The sequence below is a fragment of the Gallus gallus genome, chromosome 7, assembly GCF_016699485.2.
Source record: "Gallus gallus isolate bGalGal1 chromosome 7, bGalGal1.mat.broiler.GRCg7b, whole genome shotgun sequence".
Classification (NCBI taxonomy): domain Eukaryota; kingdom Metazoa; phylum Chordata; class Aves; order Galliformes; family Phasianidae; genus Gallus; species Gallus gallus.
Window position 1 is genome coordinate 7,682,418 of NC_052538.1, and position 13,754 is coordinate 7,696,171.

At 39.4% G+C, this 13,754-nt stretch overlaps 1 protein-coding gene and 1 long non-coding RNA gene across 23 annotated transcripts in view; one reads left to right on the forward strand and one right to left on the reverse strand.

Moving 5' to 3' along the window:
* Positions 1-13,754, forward strand: part of MYO1B (myosin IB) — a 117,731-nt gene that overhangs the window by 98,235 nt on the left and 5,742 nt on the right. For 13 of the 22 annotated variants that reach the window (XM_046944053.1, XM_046944051.1, XM_046944054.1 and 10 more), the window contains 9 exons: positions 1,049-1,117; positions 2,171-2,257; positions 2,544-2,630; positions 4,953-5,039; positions 7,699-7,773; positions 8,184-8,318; positions 9,175-9,281; positions 12,099-12,231; positions 13,178-13,330. In XM_046944053.1, the coding sequence (XP_046800009.1) occupies positions 1,049-1,117; positions 2,171-2,257; positions 2,544-2,630; positions 4,953-5,039; positions 7,699-7,773; positions 8,184-8,318; positions 9,175-9,281; positions 12,099-12,231; positions 13,178-13,330 (933 nt within the window). The remainder of the gene's footprint in view (positions 1-1,048; positions 1,118-2,170; positions 2,258-2,543; positions 2,631-4,952; positions 5,040-7,698; positions 7,774-8,183; positions 8,319-9,174; positions 9,282-12,098; positions 12,232-13,177; positions 13,331-13,754) is intronic. The other 9 variants (XM_004942576.5, XM_025152506.3, XM_040704019.2 and 6 more) reach the window with 3 other exon arrangements.
* Positions 3,665-6,677, reverse strand: LOC121111240. The gene is made up of 3 exons (XR_005861547.1): positions 6,430-6,677; positions 6,218-6,299; positions 3,665-4,736 (listed from the first exon to the last, which is right to left on the reverse strand). It is a non-coding gene; the product is annotated as an uncharacterized LOC121111240 (long non-coding RNA).

The following is a 13,754-nucleotide window of genomic DNA, read 5'->3' on the forward strand; positions in this document are numbered from 1 at the left end:
GCAGTTCTCAAACAGATCTTTTTGTAGGCTGGGTCTTCCAAGCTGTCTTTTCATTCGTTAGTGACTAGCACATGACACAACAGATAGATTGTCAAGTTTTAAAGTCTCAGATGTCAAAGTGTATTTCCTTTCTTGTATTAGAAAGCTTGATAAAATATCACATGAAATAGGGAGAAAGCATCTTAAACTGAAAGGTGCAGAACTGACAGTTGCTCATTTCATTTCACGAGCACTTTCATTTGTCACCTTGAAAGCCATTCATGTTTGGTTCGATTATCTTGGATAATGAAAGCAAAATATGCTTATATTTTTATTGCAAAGAAGTGTAGTTATTTACATCTGAGAAGAAATGCTTTTACATTGTTAAACTCTTTTCTATGAATTTTTGCAATTGAATACACTGTTTCTACAAGCAACACCAGTACAAAATTGCATTGTGCCCATGCATCTCATTTGAGATCTCATATGATCTTAATGAATGGAAAATGTAATTGCCATACATAACCAAGTCCACGTCACTGTCCACAAGCATGAAGCCCAGAAGCCATATTGCAAAGTCAACCATTATTCACTGTTACAGTGTCCAGTAGCCTACTGGAGAACTGAGGTTTTTTTAGTAGGAAAATGCTTGCTGTACTTGGATAATATCCCAATGTGTCGTTCAGGAGTACATGTTCAGTTTTGTTTGTTTTGTTTTTTCCTAAATTAATAGAAACAGCATAAATCTTGTGAAAAGGCAATGAAAAACTTAGGCAACAAATGTGAGCATGTCTGAGAGTTTGTATGCTGCCCTACTGGTGGGAAAGACAAATAAAGCTGTTAGTATTTAATCCATGTAACTTTCGTGCTGCTGACCATGAACTGTTTTTGTACACAGAGAGAGGCATTATCCATGTAGCATTGTTGATGGGTTTTGATTCCTCTCAAGTTAAACAGACAATCTGTGTTTTGATCTGAGTGTTCAGAAATTGTTCATATTTAACATGAAGGTAAATAAAGGTGTTATTAACACAATATTCTAAGCATCATATATTCATTTTTTATACAGCAACAAAAGAAGTATCAGAAGATAAGGAGTTCAGCTGTTATAATACAGTCATACATCAGAGGGTGGAAGGTGAGTTTCTTCTTGCTATGGCTGTGCCTGTGAGTTACAGAGTAGGAAAGCAAACACAATTGAAGGCACCAAGCCTTCTGCCTTTCACACTTCTTGGCATGAGTTTGGGTTGCTGAAAGTGGGTTTAAATAGTCTGGATCACTTGAGCTGTACATTACTTGGGTTATGTCTTCAGTTCTCTGCTGTGTACTAAGTGGAGGGGTGAAAGCGTGTCATCCTTTCTGTAAGCAAATGCCTTGCCATTGCTTGCTTGTCTTCAGTTTGTGACAACTTTGCATCTCAGAGGTTTGTACTTTGCAAAGGGAGAATCCTGCAACCAGTGTTCTTAAGCCAGACTTAAGGAGCGATGCAGTAGTGAGAGGCAAAAATGGGGTTAACAGTTCCCATGAAAACAATGCTTAAAGCTGTTCAGCATCAGAAAAATGATGTCCCTGGGCTCCTCTGTTTTCTCATTAACCTTTCTCCATCCCACAGGCTGTGACTTTCTTCTCTGTTTATGGAGGAGAGGGCTGCCTTTGGTTCTGGAGTCAGTTCCCTTCCTATTGGAGAGGGAAGGGGCTGCAGTTACTACCGATAGGTGTCAACAGCCCTCTCCTGTCCAGCGGGCTTTGAACTCTGTTGTCAATACACTAGCATAATTTGGTTTTATTATTTCTCTTAAGTTGTACTCCATCTTTTTCTTGTTTAGTAAATATGAGTTAGAAGTATTCTGACAGCCTAAAAGTTGTTGTGCTGTCTTTTCCCGTGTGTGTTATTTAAAGAGAACTCAGTCGAATCATCATCTCATCTTGAATTATGTTTTTTTTTCATTTGTCAGTGGAGATCATAATGTTTGGTGGTAGCAGTGCTGGGGATAAAAGCCTGGTTTGACAGCAGCCTTAAGTGTCGCTTGCAACCATGTAATTTACGTGTGATTTATTGCTAAAGGGATAAGCAATTTATTGGTAAAGGGATAAGGCATATGGTATGAGGAGAAGAAGTATAGTTGCCGTTATGCAGATAGTCATGAAGAGATCTAGGGTGATGCTACATATTATTTTCAATTATTTACAGGCTCGGAAACTTCTTCGGGAGCTTAAGCACCAGAAGCGTTGTAATGAGGCTGCCACAATAATTGCTGCTTACTGGCACGGTACCCAGGTGAGAAAGCAGTAACAAATTCTGCACCTACCTGTCTCTCTATAGAATGAGGAAGGCCCTTGAGGGCAAAGCTAGCTGGAAATATTTTCAGTGGCTTAAGCTACTGGTGTTATTTTCCTCTTTGCTGCTAACGTGTTTTAGCTGGTGCAGCCTGGGAAGCTGGGACGTGCTTTAATATTTGCTCTTTGTGGTGGCTGGTTTCTTTTTCTTTCTGTCACCGTTGGGAACTTGCAGTAACCTTTTCTTCCCTAAGCTTTTCTGTATCCCATTTTCAAACACATCGCAGGCACGAAGGGAACTGAGACGACTGAAGGAGGAGGCTAGAAATAAACAGGCTATTGCTGTTATTTGGGCTTACTGGCTTGGATATAAGGTATTTCATGCACATGTCACGTGCCCCCCTTCATTACCCAACGATATCAACAATTAATCAGTAGTAAATAGTGAGAATTAATAACTAATACGATTGACTTAAAAATAGTAGAGCATGATCGTTGGTTCCCTCCATTTCCATTCACGCCGTTGTTAAATCTGACAACATTCTGGATATCAGTGTTTTGTAGAGTAGGAAATACCATGCATGGCAGCCAAGTAGTGATTTGCACTAACAAGCCATTAGACTAGATTAAAAACGACTAGACTCCAGTATTCTCAAATTAGGAAATGCATTTTACTACTTGTAAATGTGCAGAGCATAGTTTGAGGTGGGGAGAGAAGGTTGTGGGTTTTCAGTGTTTTTTTCCCTCCCCTAACAAGTGCTTTCAGTGACACTGTCCTAGATGTCTAATTGAGATTTTCATCAGGCTGTATATTCTGCACCCTGAGCCGTCATCATTTACAAGCTCAAACCAACGCTATTCATTTTACTCAGTATTCGTTCTAATTGGTTAAATTCACTCTCTGGTTGTGATTTGAACCAGTAAGAAAATTTTAGTAGTTGCAATTAAAGTACGGCTTCATGACCAGATCTTTCAGCAGGAAATGGTGCTAGTTTGCAATTCTGAACTTACAGCCCTAGAAAAATCCCAAGAATTCCAGCATCAGCTGTTTGTTTTCAGAAGCAAAGTCCCACTAAAAGATTCTTGTTAATCCCCAGCCTGCAGTTGTGGGTTTTGTGAACATTTGAAATGCTGTTCACTGGAGGTCAAAATTTTATTGGTTTCAACTAGTAAAAACTTATTTGAAAATTATATTCTGTTGATTCATTACATTTAAAACATCTCCCAGTTATTGTTTAGGATGGGGTGGGAAGTGCTGTCTGATCGCCATGCCAACGAGATGTAGGAATGTGCTCACATCACATCTGAAGTGAAATGCAGTTTGACTTTTGCTATTTTGATACAAAGCTGTTAGATTTGCAATGGAATAGCAGCACTTCAAGTCAAAGCAAATGTGCAGAGTTTCCCTCCCTGCAGAGAGACTATGCATCTAACCTGACGCTTAGGTGGCTACTAAAATTGACAGTTTCCTCTTTGTCTACTTAAATGCAACACAGTGGTAGTTTATTTTTATCCATAGTTCCTTTCACCAGAAAAATTGATCAGTACTGCACTGGTGATGTTTACTTTCTTGAGTTTAAGATGTTCTTTGGAGTTAGAAAGGACAAGATCAGAAATCGATGCGATAGTATTAATTGTGTTAGAGCTCATCATTTAAATACTTAGAAGATTTTAATAAGAAGATAATGTTATCTTCAGAAATCACTTGCTTTTAAAGAAAAGCTTAGACCTCAAGTGCTCAGTTTCCTTCCTTTTCACAAGACAGACAACTATCTAACTTTGCAGAATCCTTACTTTTCCAATACAGTATAGTAGAAGCTTTTGTTCCATTCAGATGAGTAGAAGTGTTTTTGTGAATGCCTGCGTGGCATGCTAGCCTCATCAAAGGCATAGGCTGGACCTGCAGCTGCACAAGTCCATTTAACAGCATACAACTTGACAACACTGTCAGAGCTGTTGTGCCTCTCTGATGTTATACCATTGAAACTCTTCATTCCATTTGATTTTTGTAATCACATACTGAAAAACAGAGGTTCGGATATCCTCTAAAATACAAGATTCTGTTAAATTGCCCATATATGTGTTCAGAATGCTTTGCAATTTGCTTTCCTAAAATGGGGATTATTGAGGAATTGTAGGTGGGTGCCTATCTGTTTGCATGTAGGAAGGCACTATGTTGGGGGGACTTACCTTTTCATTCCATAGAGAAAGGAATAATTTACCAGGCTATAGAATTTTATTTAAGTACATAAAAATCAAAATCACCTCCAGAATAAAAGCCCTCAGTGCAGCACTCGTCAGATCATCACACACAATTTCAGGCTTATGATCCAGCACTTGCTGCTGAGATGGTGAGATTTTGGTCTTATTTCTATAGGCATCATTTTGATCACGCGGTACTTACTGTTGATGGCAAGGGTGTGCACATAGGATGAGATGGAAACACTGGCAGCAAATAAGAGGGCAGTTAAAATTCTGATCTGTAAAATAAAAGTTCAAATTGAGGCTTTTTGGACCTCATATGTGGTTTAGCACCAATTCACACGAACGAAAGGGGATTTGGAAGTTAAACACTGTTCTTCCATTTCTCTGTACCTGTTGTTGTAAGTTGGCTGTTCTGTTTGGGAGAAGCCTTTCCTGGTCATTGTGCTGTCTGCATTGGGCTGTCTCTTTTATTCACTATCTAAACCTTTTAGGCTCGAAGGGAATTGAAACGCTTGAAGGAGGAGGCTAGGCGTAAGCATGCTGTTGCAGTCATTTGGGCTTACTGGCTTGGACTGAAGGTACTTCCTCAAACACTCCCTTCTGCCTACATGAACTCATTACAGCGTGGCACTGTACTAACACTTAATCCAGTAGGTGTGGAGGATTGATATTAAGGATGTTCTTGCACGAAATTACATTGCTTAACTTTTTCACTGACTTTGCAGCAAAATTCGTAAGCTGAATGTGCCTCATTCAAACTAAAGGGACTCAGGTATGGCTGTAGACTCATAAACATGACCTATGTTGGCAGAGGTCCTGTCTGGACAGATTACAAGCATGTATTTTCTTCTTGTGACCTCTGCTTGTTTGAATGGAGGCAGAGAGGAACTGCAGACCGTCACTGCTACTCATGTCAGAATGCTGAGCCCACGGCTGATACCACTGAGCTTGTGTAGGGCACGGCATTGCATGCAGACACCTATGGCTGGTGGCAGCCGTGACCTGCCAGCAGAGCTATGATGTGCAATAGACTTTCGTTGTCTGTCCCTTGCTTTCAAGGACTGGTTGGCAAAAGAAAGCACATTTGTAATCTGGAAAAATGTAGTTCTGCTCTGTAAGTAGACTATGAAAATGGCAAATTGAGATATTTCAGGTCTGTGCCCAAAAGATTTACATGACATGGTTCTGCTCATTGTAGATTTTCAAATGTACTTTTACAGATGCAGTCCTGAGAAACTGCAGAAATCTAAATCGTTGTTTGGCTTGGGTGCCTCCTTGGCTAACGGGGTTATGTCGGCTACAGAAGGCTGAAAGGAAACAACCACAACCCAGTAATGAGAAGTCCAGCTACCGTGTTCTCAAATTGATTTTACCAATAATAAAAGGGGGTAAATTCTTAGGAAACTTTTAAAATGGCATATAATATGGGCATGCTATGCATATAAAAACTATGTTACAATATATACGTGGAGAGCAAAGCTAGAAATACAAAGGAGCCATTTTAAGAAGTCCTTTTACAGATCAGAATCACACATTAAGTACTACTGCCAAAGTGGGTCTGTTTTTGTCATTTTAGAATGAGAAAGTGTCCCTCCTGACAACTCAGAGGCTGTTGCATATCAAACAGCAGCATTTGAATGAAAACTGATAAATCCAAAACTTTAAAGGCACATTGCAGCCAGAATGTTTTTCTGCCTGTCTGTCGTGTGGTTTTCCAGCATATTTTTAAATGGTGTAAGTGGCATGTTTACCTCACCTGAAACACGCAGAGTTTTCTGAACAAGAACCCACTCTGTAGTTCTGGTTCACCACTGTTACTACAGGCAGTTCTCTTCTGTCTTATGTTGTAGCAGTTTCACCCAAAATATACACAAGTGAAGAATTAAAGTTAATACAAGTGATCAAGATTAAGCTAGTAATTCTTGAGGGCTTTTTTGTTGTTGCTGTTGTATAAGTAGATTTTAATACCATCTGTGGTGCTTTCCAACTTTCTGGAGGTAGGCTTTGCTGGAACGCTTGCATTGGTCAGTACTTGCTTTGCAGCCTCCCTGCAGTTTCAGTAGACTCTGTGGACATGTATCAAGTCCCCGTGTTCCAAGTTAATTTGCATACCTTGCAGCTCACAAAGGAGAATGTAAAGCACCATTATTAAAGAGAGTCTCTGAGAAGAGTGAGATTTGGGGTGTTGGTGGCTGGAGTGGTTTCGAGTGTTCCAATTTCCATCACTGAGTAATAAATAGAATCATAGAATCACAAAGGTTGGAAAAGACCTCCGAAGTCATCCAGTCCAGCCATCCACCTACATTTCCCCACTGAACCACGTCCCTTAGTACCACATGTACACATTTCTTGAATACAGTAGGGGATGTACACCAGTTCTACAGCACTGAACTTTACAGAAAATCAGCGAATAATGACTCTAATAATTTTTCTTATTAAGGGAGCCTCCCAGCCTCTCTGGGCAGCCTGTTCCAGCACCTTACCACTCTCTCAGTAGAGAACTTCCCCTCGATATCTAATCTAAATCTTCCATCCTTTAGTTTAAAACCATTGCCTCCTTGTCCTTTCACCATCTACCTGTGTGAAACGTTGGTTTCCCTCATGTTTATGAACTCCCCTTAAATATTGGAAGGCTGCAATGAGGTCTCCCCACATCCTTCTCTTTACAATCTCACTTTATTTTTTGGTTGCAGTGAATTCAGCAACACATGGCAAGTTCACTGAAACCGCTAAATTTGCTCTGGGGTAAATTATGCAAAGCCACGATGTTTTCTCTGGTTTTTGCTCCAAACTCTTAACAGGTGTGTTCCAGGCTGCTTTAAAGTTGGAGGAAGGCTGGCAGATGTTTCAGCGCTGACATGAGTATGGGCTTCCCATTCATCTCCAGTCTCACATTGGGTGTGCTCAGTCTCACTTTATGAAAAAGGCCGTGAAAATAGTCAGAGTTCTGTGAATCCAACAGTATTTAGTGTTGTGTTTTCAGAGGAAGATAGTTAAAATTCTCTCTCACACTTCCAGATGACTGTAACTGAGGTCATCTGAGGTAACTTTCTGACCTCTTAGTCCATAGCCTGGTTCATATATTTTAAGTGTATCCACTTAGTGTTTGCATTTCAGGGAACACTTTTCATGTTTGTCTGCTTTCTGACTGTTTTCTGCCATTAAGATTTATAAGAGTACCAGTGAAAACAAATTCATTCTTCATACTCATTTTGGGGGGTTTGTTTAAATTTTCAGGTCCGTAGAGAGTACAGGAAATTCTTCAGAGCCAATGCTGGAAGAAAAATCTATGAATTTACCCTTCAGAGACTTGTATGTATATATCCATACAAAGCACATGTACACTATCTGTTAATTTTTGTGTATTTTCTTGCTAAAGTAGCAGTTGTTTTGTGGCCTTGGTGGTCTTTGTAAAGGAAATGTCCAAGCTAAGCAAACAGAAAACTGACAAATTTTCTGACATTGTAAAGAAAGAATAACAGTAATAGCGTTTTGAAGGTGTAGGAGTGGCACTAACTAAGCATTTGTCACACTCATGACATCTAAATCTGCATTTTCCAACATGGCCAGCTTTTCTTAAATATCTGTTGATGTTTATTAAAGCTGAGAGTTGCAGTTTCATAACCGTGCTTTTAATCACACAGCATCTGCTTTTTCATGCTTATTTCAGTAACTCTGGTATTTAAACATTGATAAAACATCTTGCTTCAATTTTATCGCAGATGCAGAAATACTTCTTGGAAATGAAGAATAAGATGCCATCTTTATCACCAATAGATAAAAACTGGCCAGCGAGACCTTACCTTTTCTTGGATTCAACTCACAAGGAACTGAAGAGGATTTTCCATTTGTGGAGGGTAGGGCACGTTCTGGTCCAGTCTATACAGAAATTCAGTGTATGATTGTCAGCAGATTTGTTTCCTTCCTGAAGAGCCTATTTTTAGGAAGCATTTCTTCCCATTCCAGCCAGGATGATTTTCTTTCTTTGGAAGATCATTGTCTCTGGCCTTCAAGGGATATGACTATCGTGCCTATTTCTTCCTGGGGCTAGGGAAAGACGATTGCTTCCTGCCTTGGCTTTTAACTAGTTATTAAAGCCACATGCATGTTGCCTGTTAATTGGTACTTTATAGTCCTTGTGTCTGTGGCCAGGGCTGGGACTAGCTCTCAGCCCAACATTGGAAGTACTCGGTGGAATTTTTTACTTATGAGCTGAGGTTAGCTGAAATTTGTTTTGGATCTCTGAATGGAGAGAATGGTGAGAATCAATATAAGTGCTGATGAGACATTTTACTGAGTTCGTGGGCTATGTTTTCTGTGCATTATCAAGGAACCATTTTAACTTTTGAGCCTGCAAAAGTCATCCTCTCAGCTGTTTTTTTTCTTTGTCTGCTTACATAAGCATCCCCGATTGTGGAACTGCATGTTCTGTGAACCCTTTTAGCGTGGCATTCCAGTCATGTTGTGCTTAAATGAGATGATGTAGAGATTCTTTCTGGTGTAATTGGGAAGAATGTAGAATGGGCAAGGAGGAAAACACCTCTGCAGCTTGTTACTGTGCTAGTGCCATGTAGAATGGAGCTGAGTCACCTCAAAAGCATACAAAGAATGTACTGTCTCAAGTAATAAGCAAACATTAGTTTGCGGTGTTGCTGCTTCAGATCAGAATCGGAAGGATAATTTTTGGTTTGTCTGACATACCTTGTTTTGCAGTGTAAAAAGTACAGAGACCAGTTCACAGATCAGCAGAAGCTTATATATGAAGAAAAACTGGAAGCAAGTGAGCTTTTCAAGGACAAGAAGGCTTTATATCCAGCCAGGTAATTCCCTACTCCACAGGTTTTTCTGTATGATAAATTCAATATCCTTACATACATTTAGGAAGCTGTGAACTATTTTTCTTTTTATCTTAGGCAAGAAAGAGCTTTTCCTAGTTTCACAATAATGTTTTACTGTAGGGGCTGCTGAAAAATCATGGATCCATCATTTCCTTAACTGACCTCAGTTTGCCTCTAAGTTAGCTTGCCTGTTGTTGCAGCTTCTCATCCTGTGATACTGAGCACTTCTTTCCCAAAACCATGACATTTTTTTCTTCTGAGCTCCCATGACTGGCTTGCACAGTAAAAATTTGGAGAATTTGTAACTCATCCTTTTCCCTAGTTTCCATCGTGCTGGTTCCTGCAGCCCATAAGTGCAAAGACAACTGCAGGGCTGTAGGTGATCACATCACTCCCAGATGAGGTGTGCCAGGGACCGCTCTTATCTTCCCAGTTAATACAATCAGTGTAATGTTTGGATGGGAAGACTGGGGATTTTAGGTTACATGCATTGGCACGTGTGTATTTTTTTCTGAAAGGAGAGTTTTCTAACAAGTGCTTTACCATTAATTTAAATTTTAGAATTTTTTACTTTTTCTACTGGAAACTATTGAAAAATGTGGAACTTCTCTAGAAGTTTTTTGATTTCCCAGATTACTGAGCACTTAGAATCTGCTAACTTCTTGTCTTTGCTGGGCAGCTGACATTGCCCAGGAAAGTGCAGCAGTATCTGATTTTACTTAAGCAATGTGTGTGTTTTGTGTATGCAGTAAAATGACAAAATAGAGGTTGTATGTCTTTGAAAGAAGTTGAATTGCACTTTTTTAAGTAAATATGAGCTGAGAAATAATGTTTTCACTGAAAACAAAGGCATCGTCCATCTTGAAAGAGATTTCTTTTGTATGCCACAGTTTGAATAGAGAGGAGCAAAGCTCTGTTAAATGGGGCAGGGCCAGGATCTAGCAACAGTTGAGGGGGCCAATTCCATGCATGGGGAGACTCTGCTTCAGTGTCTTTGCATTTTATTGCTTTGTTTTCTTCATTTTTTACTGGGGCATTTCCTTTATTTCCTGTCATGGGCTCGGTTTCTGGCCTTCAGCAGATCACTAATTTAAAGGCTGTGTATGTCAGCTTGTGGTTTGCTCATTTATTTGCTTTGTGATCCCTTTTTATGCTGTTGGGAAAAGAGAAAGATGCTGCCCCTGGACTTGTCTGATCAGTGTGGGAAGGAAGGAATTTTGCATCCCTGTTTCATACTTACATGCAGAAAAGACCAAGGCTGAACAATGCAGTATTTTGCTGCAATATGTAGCTGAGTGATCTCTATCCAAGTGGTAAATGTGATAGAAAGTAACTGTTAATTTGTCACTTGATCAGGGACAAAATCTACAGGGAACCCATGGTTTTGGTGACTATGGTTTCATAGTGCTAATTAATAAAAATCAAAACAGAAAGCGCCAACTCAGCGGAAAGTTAGAATGTATTCCCCACTCCCCACCCCTCTCTGATTTAGAAACATTTCCATCTCTTTTTCTCTTGTGAACTGTGTTCAGAGCTGATTAACTCATGTTGATTTTTTTATTGGCCTAAGGGTGGAGAAAATTATTGTATAAAGTTTCTGATTAGTTGGAATGATAATGATTTGAAGGATGTGGCTAATTTTCTGTGTGTAGTATAATTATTAAGAGCAGAGAGGGACTTCTGGAGATTACTAAAAACCCAGTGCCCTTCCTTTTCTCTCCCTGTGTGCTGGAGATGTGATTAGAAAAGGCAGTGCTTTTCCAGATAATGTAGGGGCTCCTTTTGGGCTCTAAAGCTTTGCATTTAGTACTTAGACTGTAATTTAATCAAAGTGATTAGTTAAAGTGACTTCCAAACATAACAAGCAGTGACTGATAGGGGAGCTGTTGTTACACGGCCCTAAGGTAATAGTGGGGTGAGCTGCAAGAACGGCAAGTACTGGTGAAGAGCTGCTACACATCTAACAAGTGAATCCTCAAGGGGAGTTATTGTCTCTCTGAAATGCTGCAAAGAGACAGAGCTGCTGTTCTTTCGGAAGTTGAATTTCCTCTCTTTTTGCAAACAGACTGTTACTGGGAGATTTTGCATCAAAACTGATTGCGTATACAAGGATGTGCATGTGCCTGATATTGGTAACCATTTGGCCTCTTTAATTGGAATTGCTTCCAGAGCAGGAAAAGAAATACCCTATTACCATCTTCAGAGATGAATTTCTCATTCTTCACTAATGCTTTGCTGTTAACATATACAAGAGAGCATGTCTAAACTGCATGCCATTTAGCACCCCTCTCTCCTTTTGTAGGGACAGTGTGTTGTGGGATGTAGCCGCACTTCCTAAATTTTTCTAATGGATGTGGTATGCCTTCATGGCACAGATTCAATGCTAACACCTCTGCGCTGCATTAATGCTGGTGCCACCCCTGGTGTCTTGGAGAAGAGCTGCAGCTCCCAGCTCCTCAGCAGCAGTGAGGACAAATTACATTGCATAAACAAGCACTGTGATATTGATGTATTTGCATTCAGCAATGTACTGCTCTAACTATTCTGTTATACAATAATGTAGCAGTCCGCCTTGCTGTTGTTTCAAAGAGGGAGAAATTGAAAGCAAAGTTTGGTTTGTTTGGCTCTGGGTCTGGGTCTTTTGCTAATAACAAGGCAGCAGATGACTTTCTCTGGAAGATGACATATCCAGGATTAGGGAAGCTTCCATTTTGGAGTGCCTCCTGGCTCCATGGAGCCTGGAGCAATGCCTGTTTCCTGTCAGATTCATATTGAACTCTGATTCTCTTGGTTTTGCAGTGTTGGGCAGCCATTCCAAGGGGCTTACTTGGAGATCAGCAAGAACCCCAAGTACAAAAAACTGAAGGATGCTGTGGATGAGAAGATCATTATTGCTGAAGTTGTGAATAAGATCAATAGAGCTAATGGGAAGGTAATAAAATGATGTTGCTTTATCCAGAAGGGTAGGTTGATATTTTTTGTAAGTAAACTGACAGGAAGATTTAATTTCTGTCATGTAATAGCATCAAGGTGGAAAAAATAAAAAACACAACTTTTTTAAGGGCAATGCCTGAAGAGTTGGACTTATGTAAATTAGTGATTCTAAATACCCACTGTAAATTTACATCAAGATTGCTAAAACCTTGCTTGGGCATATGGTTTTCACTGGCTTTTCCAAGCAAAAATGGCATCTCATCAACTGGCAACAGCCTGTATGGATTCACGACTAAATGCAGTCTTTGTGATAATCTTTTCTGTTTGCCAGTTGAAGAAAATAAATATTTAAAAAATATTGTTCTCATGGAAATATTTGGAGAACTTAGGTCTTCCAAGTTCATGATGATCACATTTTAATATGTTTTAAAAGCATGAGCAGCAGACTTTGCTAACTGTGCCCACCTTCTGATTGATCTCAAAAGCTTTTTTTTGGAATTAAGAGGCAAGTTTATAATATAATTTAAATAAAGCTGCTTTGATTTTAAATACATTCTTAAAACATATATTTTTGTATCTGTTATGTTTTTAAAAATGTATTTCTTACATGTTCAACAGTTCTTTGCATGAGAAATGAGGTTATTCTGATTTGTGGTTCCTGACTTTATTTCCTGGATTTTATAACTGTAAGCTGGTAATTAAAGGAACTGTTTATATCTAAGCATATGTGCCAAAATGAGCTAAGTTTCTCAATCTGTAATTAGGCACATAAATAAATTTGACCTAATTTTAACTGATCTGCAGTTTTTGCTGAACAAATGTTGATGTTTACTTACATGGTGCAAACTTACTAACTGTGAATGATTTGTATTCTAAATGGGTGCTCAGTAAAGCCGAATTCCCTCTTCGTGTAGACAGTGGTTTAAAATTTTGTATTTTCACAGGCTACATCCAGGATTTTCTTATTAACCAAAAACAATGTTCTCCTTGCGGATCAAAAGTCAGGGAATATCAAGTCGGAGGTTCCACTGGGAGATGTTACCAAAGTGTCCATGAGTTCCCAAAATGATGGCTTCTTTGCAGTGCACCTCAAGGAGGTTGGTTGTGACTTCACCATGTAGTAATATGCTTGTTTGATGTATAGCAATATAAAAATGGCTTACTGATTGTCTTGTTGCATCTGGTCAAAATGGTTAGCCTGAGGGTTGAGACTGCTATTTTTTCACCTTGCCCTGTCTGCAGAAATGTTGATTTAAAACTCCTGGTTCCAAACAGAAACAGTTATTACATCCTGAATGATAATTTAATAGTGAACATTTTTCATTGTTGCCTCTTTTGGATTCGTATTTTCCGTTAGTATAATGAGCCTTGAATCTGCTTCTTATACCTAGTGACAGTGTTTTCCTTTTTAGATGCTTGTATAGTTCTTCCTGACACGTCAGCAGAATGTTTCTCTCTTCTTTTTGTGATTCCAAGAAATCCACGTTATGGCACAGCTCACTTCGTTGCTCAGTTCCAAAG